The sequence below is a fragment of the Artemia franciscana genome, unplaced genomic scaffold, assembly GCF_032884065.1.
Source record: "Artemia franciscana unplaced genomic scaffold, ASM3288406v1 PGA_scaffold_75, whole genome shotgun sequence".
Taxonomy (NCBI): Eukaryota; Metazoa; Arthropoda; class Branchiopoda; order Anostraca; family Artemiidae; genus Artemia; species Artemia franciscana.
In genome coordinates, this window is record NW_027062711.1 from 467,745 (window position 1) to 495,123 (window position 27,379).

General features: G+C 37.7%; 1 protein-coding gene across 1 annotated transcript in view; it reads left to right on the top strand.

Moving 5' to 3' along the window:
* The window catches only part of LOC136042214 (sphingomyelin phosphodiesterase-like), a 57,259-nt gene that overhangs the window by 24,388 nt on the left and 5,492 nt on the right, over positions 1 to 27,379 (top strand). Inside the window, exons 4-5 of the mRNA XM_065727151.1 lie at positions 5,816 to 6,007; positions 7,926 to 8,096. Coding sequence (XP_065583223.1) covers positions 5,816 to 6,007; positions 7,926 to 8,096 — 363 coding nt within the window. The remainder of the gene's footprint in view (positions 1 to 5,815; positions 6,008 to 7,925; positions 8,097 to 27,379) is intronic.

A 27,379-nucleotide genomic window follows, 5' to 3' on the forward strand; every position in this document is an offset into this window, starting at 1 on the left:
CATGGAGATGCTAGAATCAGTCCAGTTTAGATACTACAAAAGACTCTTCGGGCTGCACCAGACAACACATAACCAGCTAATCAAAGGAGACTTCGGCATCATCTCACTGAAATTGCACCGGCTTTATCAAGTATTTAAATTTTGGCTGATATTAACCCAACTTCCTGAGGACGATTGGCTAAACAAGCTTATAATGATTTGCTTCGAATTAATGGGAAAACTACTTGGACTCAACTAATCAAGAAATCTCTTGACAAACTAGGCCTCTCTTATTTGTGGATGGAAGGAAACGGACCCGGAAACACACAATGCCTTCCAGAAATTATGCAGAGATTGAAAGACCAAGAGATACAAGAGTGGGGTTGTTTAGTACGTTCTTCGGAAACACTGAAGGAATTTAGTAAAGTAAAAGAAATTTTTGGGGAAGAATATTATGTTAAGGTAAATTTACCTTTTAGATATTTAAAATCATGGACCCAGTTGAGGGGAAATTGCCTTCCAGTACATAGGGGACAGAAATTTAAAAAAAATAAGGGTACAAATGGTAAGTGTGGGTATTGCGGAAAAGAGGATTATAATTTAGCCCATTTCCTCATGGAGTGCCACGAGCTTGAAAGTCTTAGGGATGAAATTTGGGGGAGACCATCGGTTGGTGCTGTTTTCTGATATTCTGAGGTCTTCGATGCCTGGAACCATATGCAAAATGGCACGATATGTGGAAAAGGCGGGAGAGGCTCAGTCGAGCCCGAGTGAATGAAAATAAGTATTGTTTTATATTGAGTGTGTGTTCTGTGCAGTGTTGTATTATTAAATCATGTTGTGTATGGCCGTAGGGCTCAAATAAAATTTCTTTCTCTTTCTTTCTTTCTTTCTATTCTACAGGATATTCACTGAAATCAAAAATCCTGTAGTAAGTTCCGACCCTCCTCAATAGTAAACGAAAGTCTAAAAAGGAACTTGCTGGGAGGGGGCAAATGCCCCCTCCCAGTAAGTTCAAGTAAAATCCTTTATATAGCCTATACCCCTTGACTATCTGGATATTGACCCCTCTTGCCCGCCCAATAAAAATGCTGGAGCTACTCCCCTGGCAGAGAATAGAAAAAAAATCCTTGCTTTCTTCCTGTATTTTCTCGAATTGTTACTCTTGGCTTATACCCCGGTCACTGAAGATTGGTTATTGGTGATCTAATCAAAACATTTACTTTTTCTTTTCATTTTTTTCCTTGTCGATCCAAAACCCCAGTTGTTTCCCTAACATATAGAAACTATTTTTTTCACTCTAGTAGAGCTAGTATAATTACTGGGAAACCAGCGAGAGTTTTGAAACGGCCTTTTCATATTTTCATGGAGAACATCTGTCGTGCTCTTCACAAATTTCGATATGCGTCAGTCTTATGGCTTCTTTATAAAAAAGGGGTTTTTGTTAATAATACAGAACACACCAAGGAAGTAGAATTATGTTAATCCTAATGAAATATGCCAAAATCTGAAGAAATACAATACTTTGGTTTATATAATAATATAATTTGTGCTATATATTTGCACATTAGGGGGATGTATGAGTAAATTAACCTAACCTTACCCCACCCCCTAATGTACCAATATATAGCGCAGTTTATACAAGTCCAACACATTATGTCACCCATTATTTGTTTTTGTGGCAATCAAATTGGTTTTCATAAATCTTACATTATTTGTATTGTCCTTAGCAGACTTTCATTCCCAGAGCTATCCTTAGGGGCACCACGGGTCATTCTAAATCTAAAGATATAGTTTTGGAACCTTTCAACTATGCTAAGAAAAATGGTCATATTAAACTTTTGATCGAATGATCTTTGTGGAAATGGGGACGAGGGAGTGGGCTAGTAGCCGTTCGATCATTTTGGTCAGATAAAAGTGACACCAGAAATTTTATTTCCGTTCAAATGAGCTCTCTCCCGATGCTCTAGAATTGTTGGTTCGATACGATCGCTCCTTGGGGAAAAATTTAACACGCTTCCGTGATTTTCCTTCTGGTAAATAATACAAAGTTCAAAACTTTTGTAGATAGGGGCTTAAAACCTCTACAGCAGGATTCTTTAATACCCCGAGTGATTTTATTTTAAATAAAATTCTTTCTCTGTTAGGGGATGTTTCCTACCTCTTTCAAAATCAGGCAAATTTTCACAGTTTCTTAGTCTTTTATGGGTTAAATTAAGCTTAATGAATCTTATATATTTGGAATCAGCATAATAAGCCAATGGTATATCCATTTATATCAAAATTCTGCTTTTAAATAATGAGGAAGACCACATTGCATTTTCATAATATAAATACAGAAGAGAGAATAATGAGGACTTTTTTCCCAAGACAGTGAACGAACAAAACCGCTTTGAATATTTCGGTTCTATAGCTAAGAGTCAGGCCTGAACTTTTCGTTAAGAAGTAATGATGCCTAGACTATTTTAAAAAATGAATTTTTATCCGATAATTTTTATTGTAAGCTTGTTATTGTTTATTATTTTCTTTGCTGATGACAGCACTTAGATATAGGGCTGAAATATTCAAATAGGTTTTGTTCGTTCACTGTCTTGGGAAAAAAGTCCTCATTATTCCCTCTTCTGTATTTGAATTCTACTTTCAGAGTTTCGGTTGCTATTGACCCTTGTAGCTCCATTTTTACTGTTCCTTACCACAAACTGTTTGATATGTTAGCACATAAATCCCAAAAGTTTAGCAATGGGACGTTACTAGCACTTATTAGATGTTGCAATTACAAATACGAGAATTTGTAGAAATTACCTGAGTTTCGATAAGAAATTGAAGTCCAAATTAAAATCATTAAACAATTCCCAGAGTAGACACGCCCCCCTTACTCCTAATCAATTTCAATCGTCTAACTATATCGATTAAGCCTGTTTATCAAACAGTTCGTGGTAACGAACTGTAGTAAGGAGCGACCCGGCTCAATAGTAACCAAAACTCTAAAAAATGGAATTTTGATACCAATAGCTATATCAAAAGAATCGCATTTTAATGCTGGTTTTAAATATATAAGTTTCATCAAGTTTAGTCTTACCCATCAACAGTTACGAGCCTGAGAAAATTTGCGTTATTTTAGAAAATGGGGGAAACACCCCCTAAAAGTCATAGAATCTTAACGAAAATCACACCATCAGATTCAGCGTATCAGAGAACCCTATTGTAGAAGTTTCGAGCTCCTACCTACAAAAATGTGGAATTTTGCATTTTTTGCCAGAAGGCAGATCACGGATGCGTGTTTGTTTTTTTTTGTTTTTTTTCTTTTTCCCAGGGGTGATCGTATGGACCCAGTTGTCCTAGAATGTTGCAAGAGGGCTCATTCTAACGGAAATGAAAAGTTCTAGTTCCCTTTTTAAGTGACCCAAAAAATTGGAGGGCACCTAGGCCCCCTCCCACGCTAATTATTTTCCCAAAGTCAACGGATCAAAATTCTGAGATAGCCATTTTATTCAGCGTAGTCGAAAAACCTTATAACTAGGTCTTTGGGGACGACTTACTCCCCCACAGTCCCCGTGGGAGGGGCAACAAGTTACAAACTTTGACCTGTGCTTACATATAGTAATGGTTATTGGGAAGTATACAGGCGTTTTCAGGAGGATTTTTTTGGTTGGGGGGAGGGGTTGAGAAGAGGGGGATATGCTGGGGGAACTTTCCATCGAGAATTTGTTATGGGAGAAGAAAACTTCCAGGAAGGGAGAGCAGGATTTACTAGCATTATTTAAAAAAAAAAAATTAAAAAACAAATGTGAAAAAGCTTTTTCAGCTGGAAGTAAGGAACAGCAATAAAACTTAAAACAAACAGAAATTATTGCCCATATGAGGGGCTCACCTCCTTATAATACCTAGCTCTTTACGCTAAAGTATTTTTAGTAATTTCAACTATTTATTCTACGGCTTTTGTGATTCAGGGGTCATTCTTAATGAATTGGGATAAAATTTAAGCTTTAGTGTAAAGAGCGAGGTACTGACGATGGGGCGAATCCCCTCATATATGTAATAAAAACATGAGAATACAAAAGTTCTTTACGTAAGCTAATTTATAAGTTACGTAAATCTTTTACCAATAAAAAAATTCGTAAAAAATTAAAAGTTCTAGTTGCCTTTTTAATTAACCAAAAAATCGGAGGGCAACTAGGCTTCGCCCCCGCTCTTTTTTCTCAAAATCATTCGATCAAAATTATGAGAAAGCCATTTAGCCCAAAAAAAAAAATGCAAATTTCGTTTTGATTATTCCTCTGCGGAGAGCCAAAATCAAAACATGCATTGATTCAAAAACGTTCAGAAATAAAATAAAAAAAACGAGTTTTTTTAACTGAAAGTAAGGAGCGACATTAAAACTTAAAACGCACAGAAATTACTTCGTATATGAAAGAGGCTGCTTCCTCATCAAAGCCCCGCTCTTTACGCTAAAGTTTTTTACTGTTTTAAAAAGAAGAATTGAGAGAAAGAGTCATCCTGTGTGTGACGAATTGTGGAACGAATCAGGCGTTTCATCCTGAACCAGTATCAAGGATACTCGAGACCTGTTTGAACCATGCAGTGCGGTCTTCTGCCAGCTGCTTCACGAATGAGAACCATTGAGCTGTCAGACCGAGCTTTCTGAGCCCCCAATAGGTTCAAGGTTTGATTTAACCAAGTTCCAACCGTTTCCCCTATGAACCCCTTCGCGTCTCTTCAATGAGCTAAGTGGCTCAGCTAGAAGGATTCGGCGAGACAAGTACTCTAGAAGAAGGTAGCAAAAGAGGAAAATAAAAACCAGAAGAACTGTCAGATAAAAATTAAAATAAATAGAAGAGCTTAGAAGAGCATTCTCTTAAAGAAGGCAAATCAAATACGGGGTGTTACGATCTTGATTGAAATTGAACAGAACCAGCAACAGAAAAAAAAGCTAATAACATTCTGAATGTGAGATGCCAGGTGATTATACACGATTGTATATCTTTTTAGCGCCATAATATCATCCCAACACCCCAAAAATCCTGTCTTGCATACCAGGAGGGTCTGTACTCCCAACATAGAGCCCGTTTTTAGGGCATTTAGGACATTTTTAGGACGCAAGGTAAACGGAGTTGCATGTACTGTCTAAAAGATTGAGTTACATTCAAAGCCGAAGGTGAACAACAAGTAAGACATTACCTTAGAACAAAAAACAAAACACTGAAAAAATGTACTCCCAACGTAGAGCCCATTTTTAGGACGTTTAGGACATTGTTAGGACGCATGGTATACGGAGTTGTTGTAGTGCCTAAAAGATTGAGTTACGTTAAAAGTCGAAGCTGGAAAACAAGTAACGCACTATCCTAGAGCCAGGTATAATGGAAAAAAACACAGAAAAATGCACTCCCGAGGCAGAGCCCAATCTTAGAATGTTTAGGACATTTTTAGAACGCGTGGTATACGGAGTTGCCAGTACTGCCTAAAAGATTGAGCTACGTTCAAAGCCAAAGTCGGACAACAAGTTAAGCATTATCCTAGAGTCAGGTATAACAGAAAAAACACAGAAAAATCCATAAGATAGTGAGAGAAATAAATAATTAGTCGAAAATTTTACATAAAATAGGCACACTACGACAAACGAGACAAATGAATGATAATGAATCTAAATTACGGTATGACAATTTGTGGCATTATGTTTTTAACATCACAAGCAAATTAGTTTTGTCGTGTCAAAGTATTTTACAACATCTTATGTTACAACATCTTTACAACTATGTTACAACATCTTACAACATTCTTACAACATCTTTACAATATCTATTTTACAACATCTCATTTGTAACATCTTATGCTTCAGCTACCCCGTCCCTGAGATAGAGGGCGAAAACAGCATATCATGGCTTTACAATTCAGTTGCCGACGCTTGGTCAGTGTGGCTCCCTGAAGATGCTTTAACAACGCTTCGTTACGGTGGCTACTACTCAGCACTGGTCCGACCCGGATTACGAATTATATCTGCTAACTTCAATTACTGCTACACAATGAACTGGTAAGGTTTTATTCCTGATTGCGCCAAGCTGGTTTAAGTTCGGTTGTTGACTAAGAATGAATTTCAAAATTAATTTCAAGAATTCTTTCAATGATTTGTTCTTAGGAATACTTTATAGTATAAATAGTTCTTTCCTGTCATAGCTTGTTGAGTATTTGTTTAATTAATGTAAAAATTTCTGTGAAGTTTTTTTTTTATCAGGATTCTTTTCTTATCAAGATTTATAAAAGCAAGACAGATCTACTTTGTTTTTTATCTAAATTTTTAACTATTCATCTTTGATAGAATTTTATCTGTCGCAGCCTCTTTTTCGTTTCCTATTAAATTTCTTTATTTATTTCCTATTTAAATTTCCTATTTAATCTCCGTTTCCTATTTAAATTTCTCTATATTTGTTGGAACTATTATAAAGTTGGAACTATTATAAACAGACTGTTGGAACTATTATGAACCAGAGTGTTGGAATTAATGTTGGAACTATTATAAACAAAACTTATATTATAAATAGTTGGAACTAAATTTCCAACTTTTAACACCAAAGTATACAGCCGTGTGTAAAAAAAACTTTGGTCGACAGTTTTGACTGTTTCAAATCACTCGTTTATTACATGCTAAAAATTTATGACGATAATATAATCTCTACTCGATACGACTTTTTAATGCTCTTTTCAAAATCAAAAATCTACAAAAAACGCAGTTTTGAATTGAACCTTTAAGAATCTCTCTAACATGAGTTTGCGTCCTAGTTCATGTGTCAGCGATTGAGGTAGTTTTGGAAGGTGTAATTGTGCCTCACTACTTTTTAGCCCCCACATAGATTTTGGAAATACATTTTTTTTGGAGTATTTTCGTTAAGAATACCCTTATTTAATATTTTCATTGAAATGACAATAAATTTAGTTTAGTTTTTCTATTTGGCAGAAGACTTTCAAAAAGTATTTAAGGAGCTATGAAGGGGAGCATACAAGAGCGGGGATTGCGAAACTCAGATAGAAGATTTTTAACATGGAGGTTATGAGGGGCCCGTTTCATATCTCCTAGCCTTACCATTCCAGATATAGCATAACTTTTGGTGCCCAATGGCAGTTTATGATGGCGTTATCAAGACAAACTTATAAAACAAACGTAGATATAAAACTTAGCTTTTAAATAGGACCTTAAACAGCTGTATTATGATATTGTATTAGCCTGCAGGCTCTGTTAGTCAGCAGACGATTTTTGAAAAATAACGAGAGGGCTGAAATGGAGCATTTATAACTTTCAAGAAATAGCACAGGAGTGCAATTTATGGTTGCCATAAAGCAATTATGATGAAAATATGAAGTAGAATTTGTAGATAGCGATTATGTGTAATAATTAGCTTTCGAAGTAGCCCTTAAATGTTTTCTATGGTAATCCAGTGCCCGATAGAGACAAGGAACTATGTGTAGTCTGTGTAATTGTGCTTCCTTATTACGGAGTGTCTGAGCACACATTCAATTCAAAAGAAAAATAGAAAATTCAAAATAGTATAGGTGGTAACTGTAGGACCCTCAGACATTCTGAATTTCATTTTATAATTTCATGAAGATCGTAGCCCTGCCCTCCTTGCATTTAAAAAATCCTGTAAATATTAATTAAAGTATAAAAAAAAGTATTTTTAAACTGAAGTAAAAATTGAATTTCAATTTAAAAAAAAAACATGAATTATTCTGTATTTACCGATAAGCCTGCTTCCCTGCTCTTTATGCTAAAATTGAATTTTTTGTCCCAATTCCTTAATAAAGATGAACAAACATATGGTCTGTTGAGTTGGAACAAGGACTATTTCCAAAGGACTTTATCCTCCTAATATAGGGAAGAATTTATGTTTAATGTCATGTTTCAGTTTAATGTCACTCTTTACTGTCGTTTGAGAAAAGTTTTTATTTTATTTAAGGTGGCTTATTCATGAGTCCCGTGACCCAGCAAATGGACTTCAGTTTATTCAATCTGAATTAGAAAAAGCAGAAGGAGCTGGTGAGAAAGTTTATATTATCTCACATATTGTACCTCGAAGAGGTGATTGTTGGCAAATCTACACAAGGGAACTGAACAAGGTCGTTAATCGGTAGGGCAATTAGTTTCTTGCTCCTTTTTCACTGCTGAATCCAATCTTACCTTTCTTACTGTCCAATAGCTTGGATGTCAACCATACCTTCTCCGTTATCAAATAGAAAAAAACAAGTTTTTCATCAGAAAATAAGGAGCAACATTAGATTTTAAACGAACAGAAATTATTGCAGATTTGGAAGGGCTCATCAACACCTCACTCTTTACGCTAGAGTTTTTTAGTACTTTTAAAAAAGCTTTTTATTGTTCTAATTAATGACCCTTGTGTTTCAGGAGTCGTTCTTACAGAATTGGGACAAAATTTAAACTTTTAGCATAAAGATTGAGGTGTTGAAGAGGAGGCAAAACCTTTCATAATTTTTTAATAATAATTTTTGTTTATTTTTAGTTTTAATGTTACTCCTTACTTTCAACCGAAAAAATTTTTTGTTTTATTTAGTTTCTGATCGTTTTCAAATAATGCCAGGGAATCTGACTCCAACTCCACGGAAAAACCCCCTCCCACAGATATATGCTCTAGACCAGTGGTTCCAACCGGTGGTACGCGTACCCCAGGGGGTACGCGAAACCCTCGCAGGGGGTACGCGAAGGTCCCAAAATTAATTTAGTCTACATCTTTAAAACTTGTTTCTGACTCAGTTCCAACATTTCCCTCAAAATCAGATAACATAACCCATTGTACGTAATTTCAGACTCATTTTCAAAACTTTCGCTTTCAGTAACCCGCTAATTTTTCTCCATAGCCGTAAGGTCTCGATGCTAATTTTTCTCCATAGCCGTAAGGTCTCGATTTAAACTCAGCGAGTTCAGTATCTTGTCATCTGTTGAAACACGAAGTTCGTGAATTGTGGTTGCAAACAAAGATGGATAGATTCCTGATCAGGAATAACAAGAAGCCGAATGATGGTACCCAAAACTCTGAAACTGCACCTAAGAAGAAGAAATATGACGAATCATCGGTCAAAGTGCGTCGATATTTGTCAGAATACCTAGGGCTCGGATTTAGTGCGACAAAGTCTGATCCAGTGAATGCACAGTGCGTTCTTTGTGGTCAAGTCTTGGCCAACAGTTCCATGAAACCTGCGCATATGAACCGGCATCTCAGTACTGTGCACCCTTCTCATGTCGGTAAGCCCATAGAGTTTTTCAAGCGTAAACAAGAAGCATTCGCTAGTAACTGTTTGGAAATTGCAAAAGTGGCATCAGTTTCTTCAAAGGCTCTCCGGGCTTCGTATGCTGTTTCATATTTAGTTGCGAAACAGAAAAAACCGCACACCATCGCCGAATGTCTGATATTACCAGCACTAGTGAAAGTCAGTGAAATAATGTTTGACACGAAAACTGCTACTGCCCTTCAGTCTATACCTGTGTCGAACAATACCATTTCAAGAAGGATAGAAGACATTGCAAGCGATATTGTCATGCAGGTTATTGAGCAAATAAAGTTGACGAAGATGTTTGCGTTACAGCTTGACGAAAGCACGGATGTGTCAGGTGAAGCCCAGGTGATCGTCTTTGTTCGATATCAAGATTGTTCTGACATAAGAGAAAATATTCTGTTTTGTCAAAACCTACAGTCAAGAACAACAGGAGAAGAACTATTCAAGGTGATTGACAAATTCTTCGCAGAAGGGGGCATCTTGTGGGACTGGTGTCTATCAGTTTGCAGTGATGGAGCTGCCGCCCTAACAGGGAAGAATAATGGGCTCATGGCCTGGATAAGGAAGAAAAATCCAAAGGTGAAGTGGTTGCACTGCATCATTCACAGGCAAGCTCTTGCATCGAAAAGGATGAACGCACATCTGCACGAGACCCTCAACGAGGCTGTAAAAGTGATCAACTTCATCAAAGCCCGACCACTGAACTCAAGAATGTTCAATTTGCTGTGCCAAGAGATGGGTTCAGAACATCAACATTTACTTCTGCACACAGAAGTTCGCTGGTTGTCTCGTGGGAAGATTTTAAACAGACTTTTCGAGCTTCGACAAGAAGTTCATATGTTTCTTCTGGAGCAAAAATCTGCATTCAGTTCACTTTTTGAAAACCAGGACTGGGTCTGCAGGCTGGCCTATCTTGCGGATATTTTCGACAAACTGAATGACTTGAATCTGTCAATGCAAGGTTTCCGGACGGACGAACTCTCCCTGAATTCGAAGATGTGTGCTTTCATCAAGAAATTGGAGTTCTGGCTTAAAAAGGTTCAAAGAAACAGCGTTAGTGTCTTCCCGACCCTTGACAAGTTTGCGGACGATAGTGAAATTGATAACCTCAACACAATCTGTGATTGTATTCGGGAGCATCTGACAAAGTTGCGAGATGAACTTGTGTCATATTTCCCATCGATTATGAACCAAGATAGAACGCAGGATTGGATCCAAAATCCATTTGTTGAAGACGTGACCTCAAGCTCCGGTCTTAGTGACAAGTTTACAGAGAATCTGATCGAACTTGGCAGTGATCGCGCCTTAGAACTGAAATTCCAAAATGTAACTGTTTCCCAGTTTTGGCTGGAGGTGAAAGGAGAATACAAGGAACTAAGTGAAATCGCCATGTCTGCTTTGTTACCATTCGGATCCACTTACCTTTGTGAAGTGTCATTTTCGGCAATGTCATTGATCAAAACCAAACACAGAAACAGACTGAGTGTACAAAATGACCTTATAATTGCCGTTAGTGACATCGAGCCAAGATTTGATAATATTTTAGCAAAAAAGCAGCCTCAAGTTTCTCATTGATTTTGTACGTACATTTAAGCACCGTCATATTGGACAATAAATCTCGTGTTTTTGAAAATCTGATTTTAGTTAAGAAAAAAGTAAAACAACGATTCTCAAGAAAGGGGTACGCAAACTTTTTGGGCCTTGACTAGGGGTACGCGGACCGAAAAAGGTTGGGAACCACTGCTCTAGACAATTTGATCCCGGTGAAAATTTGCCCAGGATAATTACCCTTTACAACTCCACGCGTGAAATTGAGACGGAAAAGAGAAAGCAAGACATGTAAAAAGAATTTTGTATAGGAATTTTTGTAAATTTTCCCACTATATAGTTTCCCTGATAAATTACCCCTGGGAACTTCCCTCCCTATGGAAAAATCTCCGGTGAAAGAACCCCCAGTGAAAAATTCGTCCCCCCACCCAAAAATGTATACTTGTATCCCAATAATAAACACTACACGTTAACAATGGACTAATGTTATTACTCAGATACCTTTCCCCTGGGGCTGTGGGGGGGGGGGTCATATTACGTTCAAAGGCATCGTTATTGGGTATTTCAACTACAACGAAAAATGGCTATCTAAAAATTTTGAGTCGACAATTTTGGTGGGAAAAATGTGGGGTCGGGAGCTCATTTAAAAAAATTTTTTTGCTCATTTATAAAGGGGACTATACCTTTTAATTTCTGTTCTAATAAGCCCTCTCATGATTTCCTAGGACCATTGGGTTGATATGATTATCCCTGGGAAAAAATAAAAAAATAATAAACACTCATCCGTAATCTTTCTTCTGGCAAAAATTACAAAATTCCACATTTGCAGATACGAGCTTGAAACCTCTACACAAAGGTTTTTGATACGCTGAATCTGATTGTTTGATTGTCATTAAGATTCTATAACTTTAAGAGGTGATTTCTCCTTTTTTTGAAAATCAAGCAAATTTTCTCCGGCTGGTAGCCGTTAGTGGGTAGGACTAAACTTAGTGAACCTTCACGAACTGTTTGAAAACCACTTTTTAATGTTTACAATAAAGCTAGAAACCTCGTCCAGGGTTCAGGAAACTAACTGTTTTTCTCAGGTTCATGGTTTCTCCAGCCCCTAAGTGTCCCGCCATTTTTCTACCTCTGATCAAAATAATTATAATGTTCACAATACAAATAAGCATATTCAAGTTCCTTTGACTCTTTGTGTGAGGTCAGATTTTAATCCTTTAATGGCAAGTCATGTTGCATGGAATAAGTTGTTTGAATCAGCTTGGAGGTGCCACTCATTCGGTTTGTTCAAACAATTTTTTTTTTTATTCTTTGGCTTCTTAAAAGCTATTTTTATCTGTATTTTTATTTACTTTTGTTATATATTTTTATTATATTATTAGTCCATCATTTATTATATTATTTATAATATCATTAGTATACTAGCTGTTGGGGTGGCGCTTCGCGCCACCCCAACACCTAGTTGGTGGGGCGCTTCGCGCCCCCCCAAGCCCCCCCGCGCGCGTAAGTCGTTACGCGCCATATTAGTTACGTGCCATTGTAGTTGTGTCCCTGTGTCCCACCTGTGAATAGAGATAAATATAAATATATGTTTTTAACTACGTAAAACATGCGAATATACAACATTCTTCGCTGTCCCATTGTCTGTGCATATAAATAGATTGTCAGGTTTACTGACTCTTGAACATGCAACATATTATTGTCCATGGGAAAAACAATCCGTATTCAGATCTATACCTCATTATTCTAATGATGTGTCCCTGTGTCCCGGTCGTCATTTATATTCCCTGTGTCCCCGTCGTCATTTGTGTCCCGGTGTCCCAGTTTGTAATTTCTCTTTGAGTGTCCCGGTCGTCATTTATATTCCCTGTGTCCCGGTCGTCATTTGTGTCCCGGTCTGTAATTTCTATTCGAACAATCCCTGTGTCCCGGTCGTCATTTATATATCCCGCCTGTGCCCCCGGCGTCCCCGTTGTAGTTATGTCCCTGTGTCCCGGTCGTCATTTATATTCCCTGTGTCCCGGTCCTGATTTGTGTCCGGGTGTCCCAGTCTGTAATTTCTCTTTGAGGTTCCCGGTCGTCACTTATATTCCCTCTGTCTCGATCGTCATTTGTGTCGTGAACAAATGTCTTAAATATCGTTAATGACGTCACCGTCAAAGCAAAAATGACGACAACTAATTTCATGACGTCAGTCAACACAGAAACATGACGTCACCTGATCCACAGACAGACAGACAACTTATTTTTATATATATAGATTAGTATGTTATTATATTATAGTCAATTTAATATGTTTAATGGGTTTAATCTATTCAATCTATTTAGTTTTGCGTTCTATAGTTTTTATTTTATTCATATATTTTTTTGTTTCTTCTTTTTGCTCTTCTTTTATCTGAGTAATCTTTTTATCTGAGTAAGTGACTCATTTGTCTTCCCACTTTGCTACAGGCTAATGAACCTTTGGGGGAATAGTAAAATCTAACATTGTATGTGTATTTCATGATGAATAAATACTATTTTATCTTATCCCCATTTACAATTTACTATTCTTCTGACGACTCTTCGTAGTGCTCTTTTTACGATTCCATTCTAATAATATGTCGTAATTACTAGTTATTAAGGGTCTGGTCATGTTTTTTTTTTCACTCACAGATGAAAGCGGGGCCTAATTTTGCTATGGGGAAGGGAGGACATCTGTCCCCTTCCAGGCCCCATACTGTAATCCGGTTGTAATCTAGTTTCTTCAAAAATCTTGTCAAAACTAAGATAAACCTGCATAAGTCAAACATCCAGAGAAATGGGTCAGTTTTTATAGCACTTGGTATTTACCAAGTGACATACAGCGATCGCAAATTATGTCGGTCTGTCTGTCTGTCCGTCTGTCCCGGTTTTGCTAGTTTAGGCACTTCCAGATAAGCTAGGACGATCAAATTTGGCAGGCATATCAGGGACCAGACCAGATTAAATTCGAAATAGTCGTTTCCCTGATTCGACCATCTGGGGAGGGGAGTGGGGGGACGGTTAATTCGAAAAAATTAGAAAAAATGAGGTATTTTCAACTTACGAATGGGTGATCAGACCTTCATGAAATTTTATATTAAGAAGGATATCGTGTGTCAGAGTTTTTATTTTGAACCCCAACCGGATCCGGTGATATAGGGCAGTTTTGGAGGGGAAAACCTAAAATCTTGGAAAACGCTTAGAGTGGAGGAATTGGGATGAAACTTAGTGGGAAAATTCAGCACAAGTCCTAGATACGTGAATGACATAGCCGGGATGGATTATCCCTCTTTGGGGGAGTGGGGGGGGTAAATTCTGAAGAATTAGAAAAATTAGGTATTTTAACATACGAAGGAGTGATCAGATCTTAATGAAGTTTCATATTTAGAAGCACCTTATAACTCAAATCTCTTATTTTAAATCCCGACCAGATCCAGTGTCACTGGGAGGAGTTTTGGGGGAACCGGAAATCTTGGAAAACACTTAGAGTGGAGAGATCAGGATGAAACTTGGTGGGAAGGATAAGCACAAGTCCAAGATACGTGACTAGCATATCTGCACCAGATTCGTTCTCTTTGGGGGATTTGGGGATGGGGTTTGGGGCTGGTAATTCGGAAAAATTAGAAAAATGAGGTATTTGTAACATGCGAATGGGTGATAAAATCTTAATGAAATTTGATATTTAGAAGGATCTTGTGCTTCAAAGCTCTTATTTTAAATCCCGACCAGATCCGGTAACATTGGGGGAGTTGGAGGGGGAAACTTGAAATCTTGGAAAACGTGAAAATTAAGGTATCTTTATCTTACGAATGGATGATCGGATCTTAATGAAACTTGATATATAGATAGATATTATGTCTCAGATGCTCAGTTTTCAATTCGAATCGGATCCGAGGACACAGGGGGTAGGAGGGGGAAATAGAATTCTTCGAAACGGGAAATCTTAGAAAACGATCAGAGTGGAGAGATCGGGGTGACACTTGATGGGAAGAATATGCAGAAGTTCTAGATACATCTTTGACATAATTGGAAAGGATCCACTCTCTTCGGGGGGGGGGGGGGATTTCCAGCACTTTGGCGGGTCAGGTCTTTCTGGACGTGCTAGGACGATGAAAGTTAGTAACCGTGTCAGGGACCTGCACAAATTGACTTGATAACAGTCGTTTCTCCGATTCGACCATCTGGGGGCTGGAGGGAGAGGAACAATTAAAAAATAAGGTATTTTTATGTTACGAATGAGTAAAGTAAGTGTAATTGAGACGGCACTAGACCCTTAAGGTCCAAACCGGCGGTACTGATCTCCTTTTCATGGCCCTTGAGCCAGGAAGTGCAATGGGGGGTTGGGGGCCAACCATCCTGTGCTTTCACACACCCTTCCTGCTTACCTTTCCCAGATTTCTCCAGGTACCTATTTAGGGCTGGGTCGACTCTGGCTGAGCTTACAGAGTCACGCCACTGACCCTCGTCCCAAACTAAATAACTGGTCACAATTGGGATTGAATCCGTGCCCCTTGGACACAGAATTCCCACGCCAGCGCACTAACCACTCAGCCAGGACGAATGAGTCATTACGAATGAGTGATTGGATCTTAATCAAATCTGATATTTAGAAGGACCTTTTGTCTCAGAGCTCTTGTTTTAAATTCCGACCGTATCCGGTTATATTAGGGGCAGCTGGAGAGGGAAACGAGAAATCTTGGAAAACGCTTAGAATGGAGAAATCGGGATAAAACTTGGTGGGAAGAATTAGCATAAGTCTTAGATACATGATTGACGTAACTTGACTGTATCCACTCTCTTTGGGGGAGTTAAGGAAGATCCGGTGCTTTGGCGAGTTAAGTGCTTCTGGACGTGTTAGCGCGATGGAAATTGGTAGGCGTGTCAGGTACCTGCACAAATTAACTTGATTAAGTGGTTTTCCCCGATTCGACCACCTGGGGGGGGGGGCTGAATGGAGAGGAAAAATCAGAAAAATGAGGTATTTTTAACTTACGAGTGGGTAATCGGATTTTAATGAATTTTGATATTTAGAAGGACCTCATACATATGAGCTCTTGGCTCTTCTGACATCGTCACAAGTGCTTTATGAGCTCTTAGCTCTTGTTTTACTTTATCTTTGCCTTTATGGTACTGTATGGCTCATTATTCAGTTTTCAATATCAGTTTTTACTTGATTCGGGAAAATTGGCCTCACCCCCCCCCCCCCTCCGACCAGGAATTTGGTAAAATTATGCCGCTGGGTGAAAGCAACGAGTTTGGGATAGGTAATATAGTGGTTGAAGTCCAGAGAAAATGAATTTTCGAGGTTTAAACTCTCGAAATTAAATAACTATAATGTAATTTTTTACTTTTTGTTTTCGATTATTAAGCAGGCAATTGAAACATCGATTTGCACGATAACTCTCCGCTGTAACATTGTTTGATAACTTCCCAGCATAATTATTCCAGTATTGCCTGTCGGTGTAAGGTGAACAATACACCAACATGATTAGGCTCAGTGTTGTGCTCGACCTATACTATAGTCATAGATGTGGATAAAATTAAAATTATGCTCGGCAACAGCAACAATAATGTATCCCTTGCATAATTTGCTGAGTAGAGTAGCATTCAACTTTCATGCGTTATCATCACGGTTGACCAATCAAGAGTGAGAATTATCTAACCAATCAAGAGTGAGACTTAATTTTTTAAATTAGAAATGATGGAAAAGAGCTTTCCTACAGATTTGTCTTATCAGTTTCTTATCTCTCAGGTTTTTCACTCCTGTGATAGGGTACAAGTGTGGATTAAAAATCAGGATATTTTCTTTTCATCAGTAGGCCTTGGTGATACTAATATGTAGTGTGATTATTAGTATTAAATCAAGTGTAACATTTTTTACATTTGATGGGTATTTTCTAAACTATTGGGCCAATTAACTAAAAATAGCCCACATCTTTTTGACAAAAGTTGTCAAATTGCTCAAATGACTTTTTGCTTAGCTAATTTTAGCATTTTAGAATATATCCCAGTATATATGTTAGAACATTAGGAACTGCGCTTCCCTCATCTTTAAAAAGAACATTCTGCTTCATTTAATCACAAAAGCACAAAAAATCACAAAATGACAAAAAAAAATCACACTGATGACGTAACTTAAACTTGAAGTGTATACCTTAATCTCCGGCAAAAAATAGGAAAAGTCAAATGGCTTTCCTAAACCGAGAAAGTTGGTGTTGGCTTTTAGTTTTCTGTTGGTCATTCAGATCTCTTATTTAAGCTCTACAAATTGTGATAAGAATACCCAAATCGATCCTCTAGGGCGGGGCTTCTTAACTATGGGTCGCGACCCCGTTTGGGGTCGCGTAGCAAAATTATGGGGTCACGAGTGATAAAAATACAATTTGACGAAAATGTTTTTTAACTTGTAAAATTATTGTTATAAAGAAAAATAACAACCATCGTAGATAAATATATCATAAAATCTTCTGGTTCGGAAAGACTGTTTATACCAGTATTTCTATTTCGGTAATAATAATATCTCGTGTAAATTTACTATGAATCAGAAGATGTTATAGAAATTTATAAAAAATGTAGATTTATTTTTGTCAGTCTCTTAAAACCGAAATAATCAGAAACCGAAGACCGTAAACAGATTATGCAAGAGCGATGACGGGCAAAAATATTGGTTTTAAACCATTTTTTCAAGCTGTTCATTATAATCACGACTTTTACTCATTGCCTTATTCGCCGAGATGCTCTTGTAGCAAAAACATTAGCACCAGAATTGAACGGTGTGTTTCAGGATGCTGTTAAGGTCATAAATTTTATTAAGAGCCATGCCCTTAACAGTCGCTTATTTTCAAATATCTGCAAGGATACGGATTCCAACTACACAGCTTTGTTATTACATGCAGAAGCAAGATGGTTGTCAAGAGGTCAAAGTTTAAAAAGATTATCAAACAGTTCGTGGTATACGAACTGTATTAAGGAGCGACCCGGCTCAATAGTAAATGAAACTCTAAAAAACGGAATTTTGATGTTAAAAGATACATCAAAAGAATCGAATTTTCATGCTGATTCTAAATATATAAGTTTCATCAAATTTAATTTTTGTCATAAAAAGTTACGAGCCTGAGAAAATTTGCCTTATTTTGGAAAATAGGGGGAACCACCCCCTAAAAGTCATAGAATCTTAACGAAAATCACACCATCGTGTTCAGCGTATAAGAGAACCCTATAGCAAAAATTTCAAGCCCCTATCTACAAAAATGTGGAATTTCGTATTTTTTGCCTTTTTTTCCCAGGGGTCACCGTATCGACCGAGTGGTCCTAGAATCTCGCAAGAGGACTCATTCTAACGGAAATGAAAAGTTCTAGTGCCCTTTTTAAGTGACCAAAAAATTGGAGGGCACCTAGGCCCCCTCCCACGCTCATTTTTTTCCCAAAGTCAACGGATCCAAATTTTGAGATAGCCATTTTGTTCCGCATAGTCGAAAACCATATTAACTACGTCTTTGGAATGACTCACTCCCCCACAGTCCCTGGGGGAGGGGCTGCAAGTTACAAACTTTGTCCAGTGTTTACATACAGTAATGGTTATTGGGAAGTGTACAGACGTTTTCAGGGGGATTTTTTTGGTTTGGGGTGGGGTTGAGGGGAGGAGGCTATGTGGGAGGTACTTCTCTTGGAGGAACTTGTCATGAGGGAAGAGAAATTCAATGAAAAGGGCGCGGGATTTTCTAGCATTACTATAAAAAAAAAAAAAAACAATGAAAATATAAACACGAAAAAGTTTTTCAACTGAAAGTAAAGAGTAGCATTAAAACTTAAAACTAACAGAGATTATTACGCATATGAGGGGTTCTAAAAATACTTTAGCATAAAGAGCGAGGTATATAGGAGGAGATAAATACCTTGCTCTTTATGCTAAGTGTTTTTAGTAATTTCAACTACTTATTCCACGGCCTTTCTGATTCAGGGGTCCTTCTTAAAGAATTGGGACAAAACTTAAGATTTAGAGTAAAAGGCGAGGTATTAAAGAGGGGACAAACCCCCTCATATACATAATAAAAAATGTAAGAGCATAAAAGTTTGTTACGTAAGTTAATTCTTAAGTTACGTATATTTTTTACTAATAAAAACTTTCGTTAAAAATTAAAAGTTCTAGTTGCCTTTTTAAGTAACCGAAAAATTCGAGGGCAACTAGGCCTCCTTCCCCACCCCTTATTTCTCAAAATCGTCTGATCAAAACTAAGAGAAAGCCGTTTAGCCAAAAAAAAATTAATCTGAAAATTTCGTTTTACTAATTAATGTGCGGAGAGCCAAAATCAAAAATGCATTAATTCAAAAACGTTCAGAAATTAAATAAAAAAACTAGTTTTTTAAACTGAAAGTAAGGAGCGACATTAAAACTTAAAACGGACAGAAATTACCCCGTATATAAAATGGGTTGTCCCCTCCGCAATCCCTTGCTCTTTACGCTAAAGTTTGATTCTTTGCCACAATTCTACTTTTTAAAACAATTAAAAACTTTAGCGTAAAGAGCGAGAGATTGCGGAGGGGACAACCCATTTCATATACGGAGTAATTTCTGTCCGTTTTAAGTTTTAATGTCGCTCCTTACTTTCAGTTTAAAAAACTAGTTTTTTTATTTAATTGTTATTAAAGGACGAGATCGACATACTTTTAACTGAACGAAATGTGAATTTGCTGCTTTTTTTTCAAAATGACTATCCAAGCTGTGTTATTTGTCAGATATTTTTGCGAAGTTAAACGATATTAACTTGTGTCTTCAAGGTATTAAATAAAAAAAAACAAGTTTTTTTAACTGAAAGTAAGGAGCGACATTAAAACTTAAATCGACCAGAAATTACTTCGTATATGAAAGAGGCTGCTTCCTCATCAACGCCTCGCTCTTTACGCTAAAGTTTGACCCTTTCTCTCAATTCTTCTTTTTAAAACAGTAAAAAAAGTGACCTGCATAATTTGCAGTTCTTGGCTATTGCCTATTATATGCTATACTTCAAAGCTATATTACTCTTTAAACTACTTACGAACGTGGATCCCTCCCTTTCACCATCCAAAATGTATATTTTGTAGCCTGGATTAATATCAGAAAAAGTTGTTAGGCTAGGTCCAATCCAAGCAACGTTTATGGCCCGAGTTGGGTCCTCATTGTCATAAAAGATCTTAAACTCATCGTTGTGGGTGTGACCATAAAATTGACCAGCGAGAGTTACCTGTGTACAGAAAGCCAGAGGGTATTTGGGGGAGACTTTTCAGACATGTTTAAGGGGATATTCAACTAAATCAAAAACACTATATGCATCGCAGTTCTCAAAAGGGCATATCTGAAATATCTCAAAATGGGTAATAAAGACAATAAGGTGAAACTTTCAGGAAGCGATAAGGGGAAAATTAACGAAATCAAAAGCCCGAAGGTGTGAAAAGGGCGTTTCTGCAAATATTAGAAATGGCTAAGAGTATTAAGGAAGAACTTTCAGTTTAGGAGGATGATGAACTAAATCAAAAGAGCCTATATGCATTCAGGTTGTCAGAAGGGCTTATCTACTGTTTCTTAGTAATGACAAAGGGTAATAAGATGAAAATTTCAGGATATGCTGAGAAAGATTTTGAACTAACCCAAGATACAATACGTAAATTTAGTTTACGATAGAGTGAATTTCTGATATCTCAGGAATGGCACAGGTTACTAAGTTCAAAACTTGCAGGACGGTTGAGGAACTGAAAAGACAATACGTGCATCCAGGTTGTTAAAATGGAGCATCTACAATATCTCAATAATGAATAATGGTATTAAGCTTAAATTTCAACCTCAGGAATGGCTTAGGGTGTTAAGTTGAAACTTTTAGAGACTTTAGAGGGAGACCTTTAACCGAATTTAAAGACCCTGTGCCGAAACTATATGATAAATTATAAGCAATTTGTACTATGTAGTACATTTGAAAAAAAAAACTTAATGTATTTTCGTCAATGTGCTTCAGTTTCTCAACTCATCAACGAAAACAAAATTAATCACTATAATGATCTAGATTACTATAAGGAACTGATAAAAATAAATTTGATATTCAAGGTATATTGATATTAATTCCTGGAAATCCCTATTACTCAAGATTTTATTACGCTATCATTTTTCATTTTCCAATGTTATAAGTACTAAAAAGCACTTTTATGATATATTTTGTTGCCAGTGAAGCGCAATTGACGCAACAGGTATTCGAAATTTTACAGTTTGGGGAGGAGGAAGCGAGACGTACTCCTTTTTGTAGCAATTTTCGTTAGTTTTAAGTTTGAGTTGAATATTTGATTTATTTTTTTTTACTCGTTTTAATGTTTATTTAGACGAGTAAAAATAATATTTATATTTATGCTAATATAAATATCTACTATCTTTATGCTTGATATGATCATTTATTTTGTCCGTTTTGGATATCAATTATTATTTAGTGGTAATTTCCTGTCGTTTTGAGTTTGAATTATTATAGAGTCTTATTTCTGAGGTCTTAAATTTAATTTTACTTTTCTTCACACTTTCACCCTTCACTTTTCTTGGAAATTTTTTTCTGACATTTTTATTTTATTTAATTTCTGTTTGTTTTTACTGCTAAAGCTATATTATCGGTTAAAATAATGAGTATTTCTCCAGTTTTTAACGGGTTCGGATTAAGAATTAAAATATCCGATTCAAATTTATTATGTTTAAGCTGATTGAAAGCTTTCTTCAAATGTCGTTAGCTGCTCCTGGGGGTTTTGTAGATACGTCTTTTTGACATCCAGGATGAACATAATGTCTTTTGACCGATTTAGACATAACTTCAAAATTCTATGAAGGTTTCGACTTAAATCCCTGAGCTGTTCTTGAGATACTCCACGCATCATTTTAACAATCCCTTAGTATAAAGACTGATACTCAGGATCAAAACAAAGGCTAGGTGAGTCACAGGAGGACAAACAAGCTTACGCATAGTCGCAGTCCCGTTGCATTCTTATTGTTAATCGTAGTCACAAGTTTTCAGTCACAACTCCTCACAGTCGCAAGTATTGGCAGTCTTTTGCAGTGGCATTCGCAAGTTATCGTAGTTGGCAATAGTCACGATCGCCAGTTTTCGCCGTTACAAGTAGTCACAGTCGCAAGTAGTCGTAGTTGCAAGTAGTCACTGCTGCAATCATAGGTATCCTTAGTCACAGCCACGGTCAGAAGTAGTTGCAGACGATAGTATTCACAGTCAGCATTAATTATAGTTGCAAATAGTCAAAGTTGAAGAAGATGATAGGCTACAAGTAGTCACAATCACAGTTGCAAGTTGTTACGGTCATAAGTAGTCGCACTCAGAGTCGCAAGCTTTCATATTCACAAGTATAGAATAGAATAGAATAGAATAGGTTTTATTTGCACAATCTTTCGTAGTCATAAAACTAAATGGCGCTTGTGCTTACAAAAAAGAAAAAAGGATTAAATCAAACGACAAAAAAAAATCAGAAGGCAAATAGTTTAAAATCAACAATTGTTATACTTTGATACAAAGAAAGGGATGAATGAGTTGGAAAAACGATTTGTGCGTGAAGGAGGTGCTGCTAATCTGTCAAATTTCTTCAACCTAGTACTTCGATGTTTCACTAAAACTGGTGGTAGTATCGATCTGTATTTATCACTTCTGAGAAGATATTGGCCAAATTCAAGGATCAAACTGAGACGACGCTCTTGAAGAGAGGGAATTTGTAAAGTGGATAATGCTAACTTATATTCGGTAAAAGCATCGCACAATATTACTTTGACTGCTCTTTTTTGTATTGATTCAAGCTGGTCACTTAGGTAAATAGTGTTATTGACTTGTGGGCCCCATACGGGACATGCATACTCTAAAATCGGTCGAATGTAAGTAAGATAGGCTATCCTTAGTTGTGTCACTGAAAAACCAAATCGACGCATTAGTATAAGTGTCCGCATCGCACTATTTGCCTTTTTGATAATTGTATCGACATGGAGGCTGAAAGAGCAGTCGATGCTAAACTTGACACCAAGCACTACTGCCGAAGATTCACTAGGATAAGGAGGAGGAGGGCACACAAAGTCTCTCTTCAGGGGATTAAAGCGAAGGATTTTAGTCTTTCCTTCGTTGATTTGGAGGCTGTTCGCAGTACATTCATCTTTAAAGTTGTTGATTATTTCGTTACAGAATTGGGGGACAGCCTCAGACTTCTCAACATTGTACTTCAGTAGAACTGACAAGTCGTCTACATACTTAAATCTTTCTTCATAGCCGGAAAGGATGAAATTTATCACTGCCAAAAACAGTAGACTAGCGAGCTTAGTACCTTGTGGGGCTCCGCATGTAAGCTCGACCCATTCGGAGTCGGTATCTCCTGGGAAAAGACTGTAAACGCACTGATAGCGGGCTTGTAAAAAATTGATCACTAAAAGGAGAATATGTTTTTGCGCACCCATGGTGCGTAGATTTGTGATAGCAACGGAATGGCGAATAAGATCAAAAGCCTTTCGGTAGTCTACGAGGAGAAGGTCGACTATAGCACTTCCTCGGTCGAGCCAGTCGACAATGAGATGGTACATCCGTACTAAATAAACAGTTGTGCTGCTGCCTCTTAAGCATCCATACTGATACGGGTCTAGATGTGCAGAGACCTGTGACATAAGTTTGCGGTAAATAAACGTTTCTGCAACTTTAGAAAGGTTCGGAGTTATTGATATAGGCCGGAGTTGATCACAAGATTTTGGACACCTTACTTTTGGAATAACGCGGACATATGCTCTTTTCCAAGCACTAGGGAATACTTACTGAAGGAAACATTGGTTGATTATAGAAGAGAGTGGCTTAGCAAGAAAAATGGCGAATTCACGTAACAGCTTTACTGGAAGCTCACCTGGGTAGGACGCACAGTTCGCTTTCAGTCTTAGGAGTTCCTTATAAACAGTGAATTCAGAGACCTCACATACGTCCTCAATCTCTGCACCAGCAATGATAGTATCAATTTCTGATTTGGTGATTGATGGAAATGAGGTACAAATGTCAGCAAAAAAAGAATTGACTTCATTAGCTGAGGTTAAGGTACCGTCCTCTTTGAGGAGCCTTAGATCTCTGAGTGTTGTCTTACCGGTAAGTCTTTTTACTGAGGAATGCCATTTGTGGGGGTCTATTGTGAGTAAGGGAGTAATTTTATCCCTCACATACTGCCTCTTGGCACGCTTGTTTAGTTTAACAATATGATTACGCAACTTGGCTGAAGCTACGGTATCACCAGCGATATGAAGGCGACAACGGGTTTTTATTAAATTCTTTAGATCATTGGTTATCCACGGTTTATCAGTGTCACTCACAGTAATGACTTTTACGGGAAAACAAGTCTTAAATTGCTCCTGAAGCAGAGTATTCAGCTTATTGACTTTAATATTAATATCCTGTTCAGAGCAAATGTCCTCAAACTGATAATTACCGATCCAGCGACCAAATGTAGATATCGAGTTCTCAGTAAGTGGTCGCACCGTATACTTGACTCGTTTTGGCTTCGGAATTGCCGAACTGGCTTCCCAGAAGATGATAAAGTGATCAGAATTCAGAAGGGGTCCTAGGGATCTCGGTGCGTAATAAAAGTCTGTCAAGTTGGTAAAAATCAAGTCCAGTATGCTGCCACTTTGATGGGTAGGTATTGTAACGGCTTGTCGCAAATCTAAAATATTTGAAACCCATTGCCTATTAGTTTGATTGAAGTCTCCGGCAATAACAAAGCCAGGAGAGACATGCTTGCGGCGCATTTTGTCTACGAAAAACTGAATGTGTTCAATCAAGTCTTTCCTGTTTTTAGCACTTTCAGGATAATAGACCGAAGCAACAATTAAACATGAAAATCTTTTTGATAAACGTGCAGGTTTGCATTCGGTCCATAATATTTCGTGGTCGGAGTCAAAAGGCTCACTTAACAGCCTTGAGGATAGGTCATTACGAACATAAAGTCCAACGCCTCCTCCTCGACGATTCAAGCCACGATCGTGACGCGTATTAAAGTAGCTTGCGTAACCTTTGATGCGCGCCGATTCGTCAGAAGTGTCCCAACATTCGCTTATTATTATTATTGAGGCGTTGTTCTGCCTGGCAATAACTTCAAGTGCATCAGTTTTGTTGTTCAAAGATCTAGCGTTACACACAAGTATATTTGGCAACTTACTTTTAGCTAAAGGACGTTCGGGCTTAAGAACCGGCGGGCTATCCTGGAAGGGGCACACGGGAGTTTCGTCAAATCTCTTCAGACTCGGTATTTTAGGTGTTCTGGATATCTTGATTTTCACCAGGTTTCGCTCAAACACTTGTTTTGGCGAAGAACAATAGTCACGGCTTGTCACTAGTACCGAAATAGCACACCCCGTACGCCTTCTCCTTTCATTTTTCCCTGCCCGACATCCACGTTTCTTTCCTGTCGGATTGTTTCCATTGGTGGACGATGCGCCACCTGTGACTTCTCGCAGTAAGTGCAATGCAGTTAGCGTAGTCAAGATAGATGGCGCCAAAAAGGTAGAATGGAAACGCAACTTTATTAAGTCATTTTTTGGCACAGCGACGGCTTCAACAGGAGTGATTCTGGTACTCAAAAATAGAGCGAAAAAAACTGCATAAGTCAATATCATTCTCACCATGAAAAACCAACTTCCGCGCACAAATAAAAAGGTAAACTATGGTAGGGTGTTTTGCTAGCCGGACGGCGCAAGTGACATTGCAGCTGCAGTAATAGTAGTGGTACTCAAAGCTGTAATATAATACTCTTAGACGTCCCCAAGATATTAAGTATTCCCTTTGCCGTTAACCTGGACGCACAGAGGGTCTTTTGTTATTTTTTTCCCGCATCCCCCTCACCATTCCCTGAAGAAACAAATTTCTTTTCTTCCAAAATTCCAATATGTATTAGGGAACAGGCATCTAAATATGGCGAGTGGGGGAGGGGCTGCCCACCCTCTGATCATTTTTAAATATCTCCAAAACAAGCCCTGGAATTTGTAGCTTAATGCCCTCAGCCATCCCTGAGATATGGCTAATGCGCTTTTTTACAACCAGTATGCACATAAAGGTTTAAACTTTTTTCAATACTCCCTCGAAATTTCCTTAAAGCAGTCGCAAGTAAAAATAGTTGTTGTGGTAAGTAGTTGCAGTCACAGTCACGAGTAGTCACCGTCGCAAGTAGTCCCAGTAACAGGTAGTTGTAGTCGAAGTCACAAGCAGTTAACGTTTGCTATTAGTTGCAATAGTAGTCGCATGTTGTCACAGCTGCAGTCAAAGTAACAGATGCAGTCACAGTAGCAGTTTCAGGTTAATGACCTAAGCTGTTCCTAAGATATTGCGGAAATGCCTTTTTGATAATCAGTAGGCACATAGTGTCTTTTGGTTTAACTCAACATACCCCTAAATATAATCTGAAATTTCACCTTTATACCATTACCTTTTTGGACACACCCAGGATCATAAATTTGCCTTCTTCTAAATGATAAATCCTACATGTAAAAAAAACAAACTGCATAATTTACATTCCACGCCCTGAGGGCTATGGGGGGCGTGGCACCCATGGAGACATAATTATTAGATCTTTTGATTATTTTGGCAAAATTTGTTTCTCAGGATTTCAATCAGTGTTGAGGGTGGGGCATCTAAGGGGGGCTGGTTGTCGCTATGTCAATCTTCAACGTCTCCCCCAACATGCCCTAAAACCTTAAACCTAATATGTTCAGCCATTCCTTAGATTTTGTTGTAACTTCCTTTATTATTAAGTATTCCTATTACACATTCAATATTAATTTCCTTTATTCGACTTTCCCTTGACGTTTCTTAAAGTTCTACCATGATACTCATGCCTTATCAACTTTATAACGTCAGTGGTTTTTAAGACATTGAAGACACATCTTTTTGAAATATTAGATGTAAATATTTTGTTTTAATTTATTTAAATATTCCCCAAAGTCTCACCTTAATATCCTTAACCTTTCGGGACACGCAAAAATCAACATTCCCCTTTTTCGTAATGGTATATCCTGTATGTAAACAATGGACAAACGGAATAATTTATAACCTATGGCCCTAGACTGTGGGGCCATGGCAACTGCGAAGGCATATTAAGTAGACCCTTTTTACTATTTTGAACAAAATGGTGTTTTTCAAGTTTTTAAGGTGTTAAGGGGATGAGGGACATTTAAAAGGTGCAAGAGGGACTTATTACCATCCAATCACATGTTATCATCCCTCCGCATACCCATAAGGTTTCCGCTTAAATATCCTCAGCCGTTCATTGGATATGGTTGAAGCCCTTTTGACAACCAGCATGCACAGAGTGTATTTTGTTTTTGTTCGACATCCCTCTGTATATTTCCTTAAGTATTCACCTTAATTGCCTCAGGCTTTTGGATACCCAGGATCAGAATGTTCTTTTTTCTAAATAAAAACCTTCTTTTATTTTCAGTGTTTATTTTAAGGTTTGTTCTTTATATCTACATTTTTTTTTTTCTACACTGAGGACGGTTGAGCGGAGGTGTAATATTTGCATAATTGTTTCTTCCGTTTTTCACTTGCTGCTG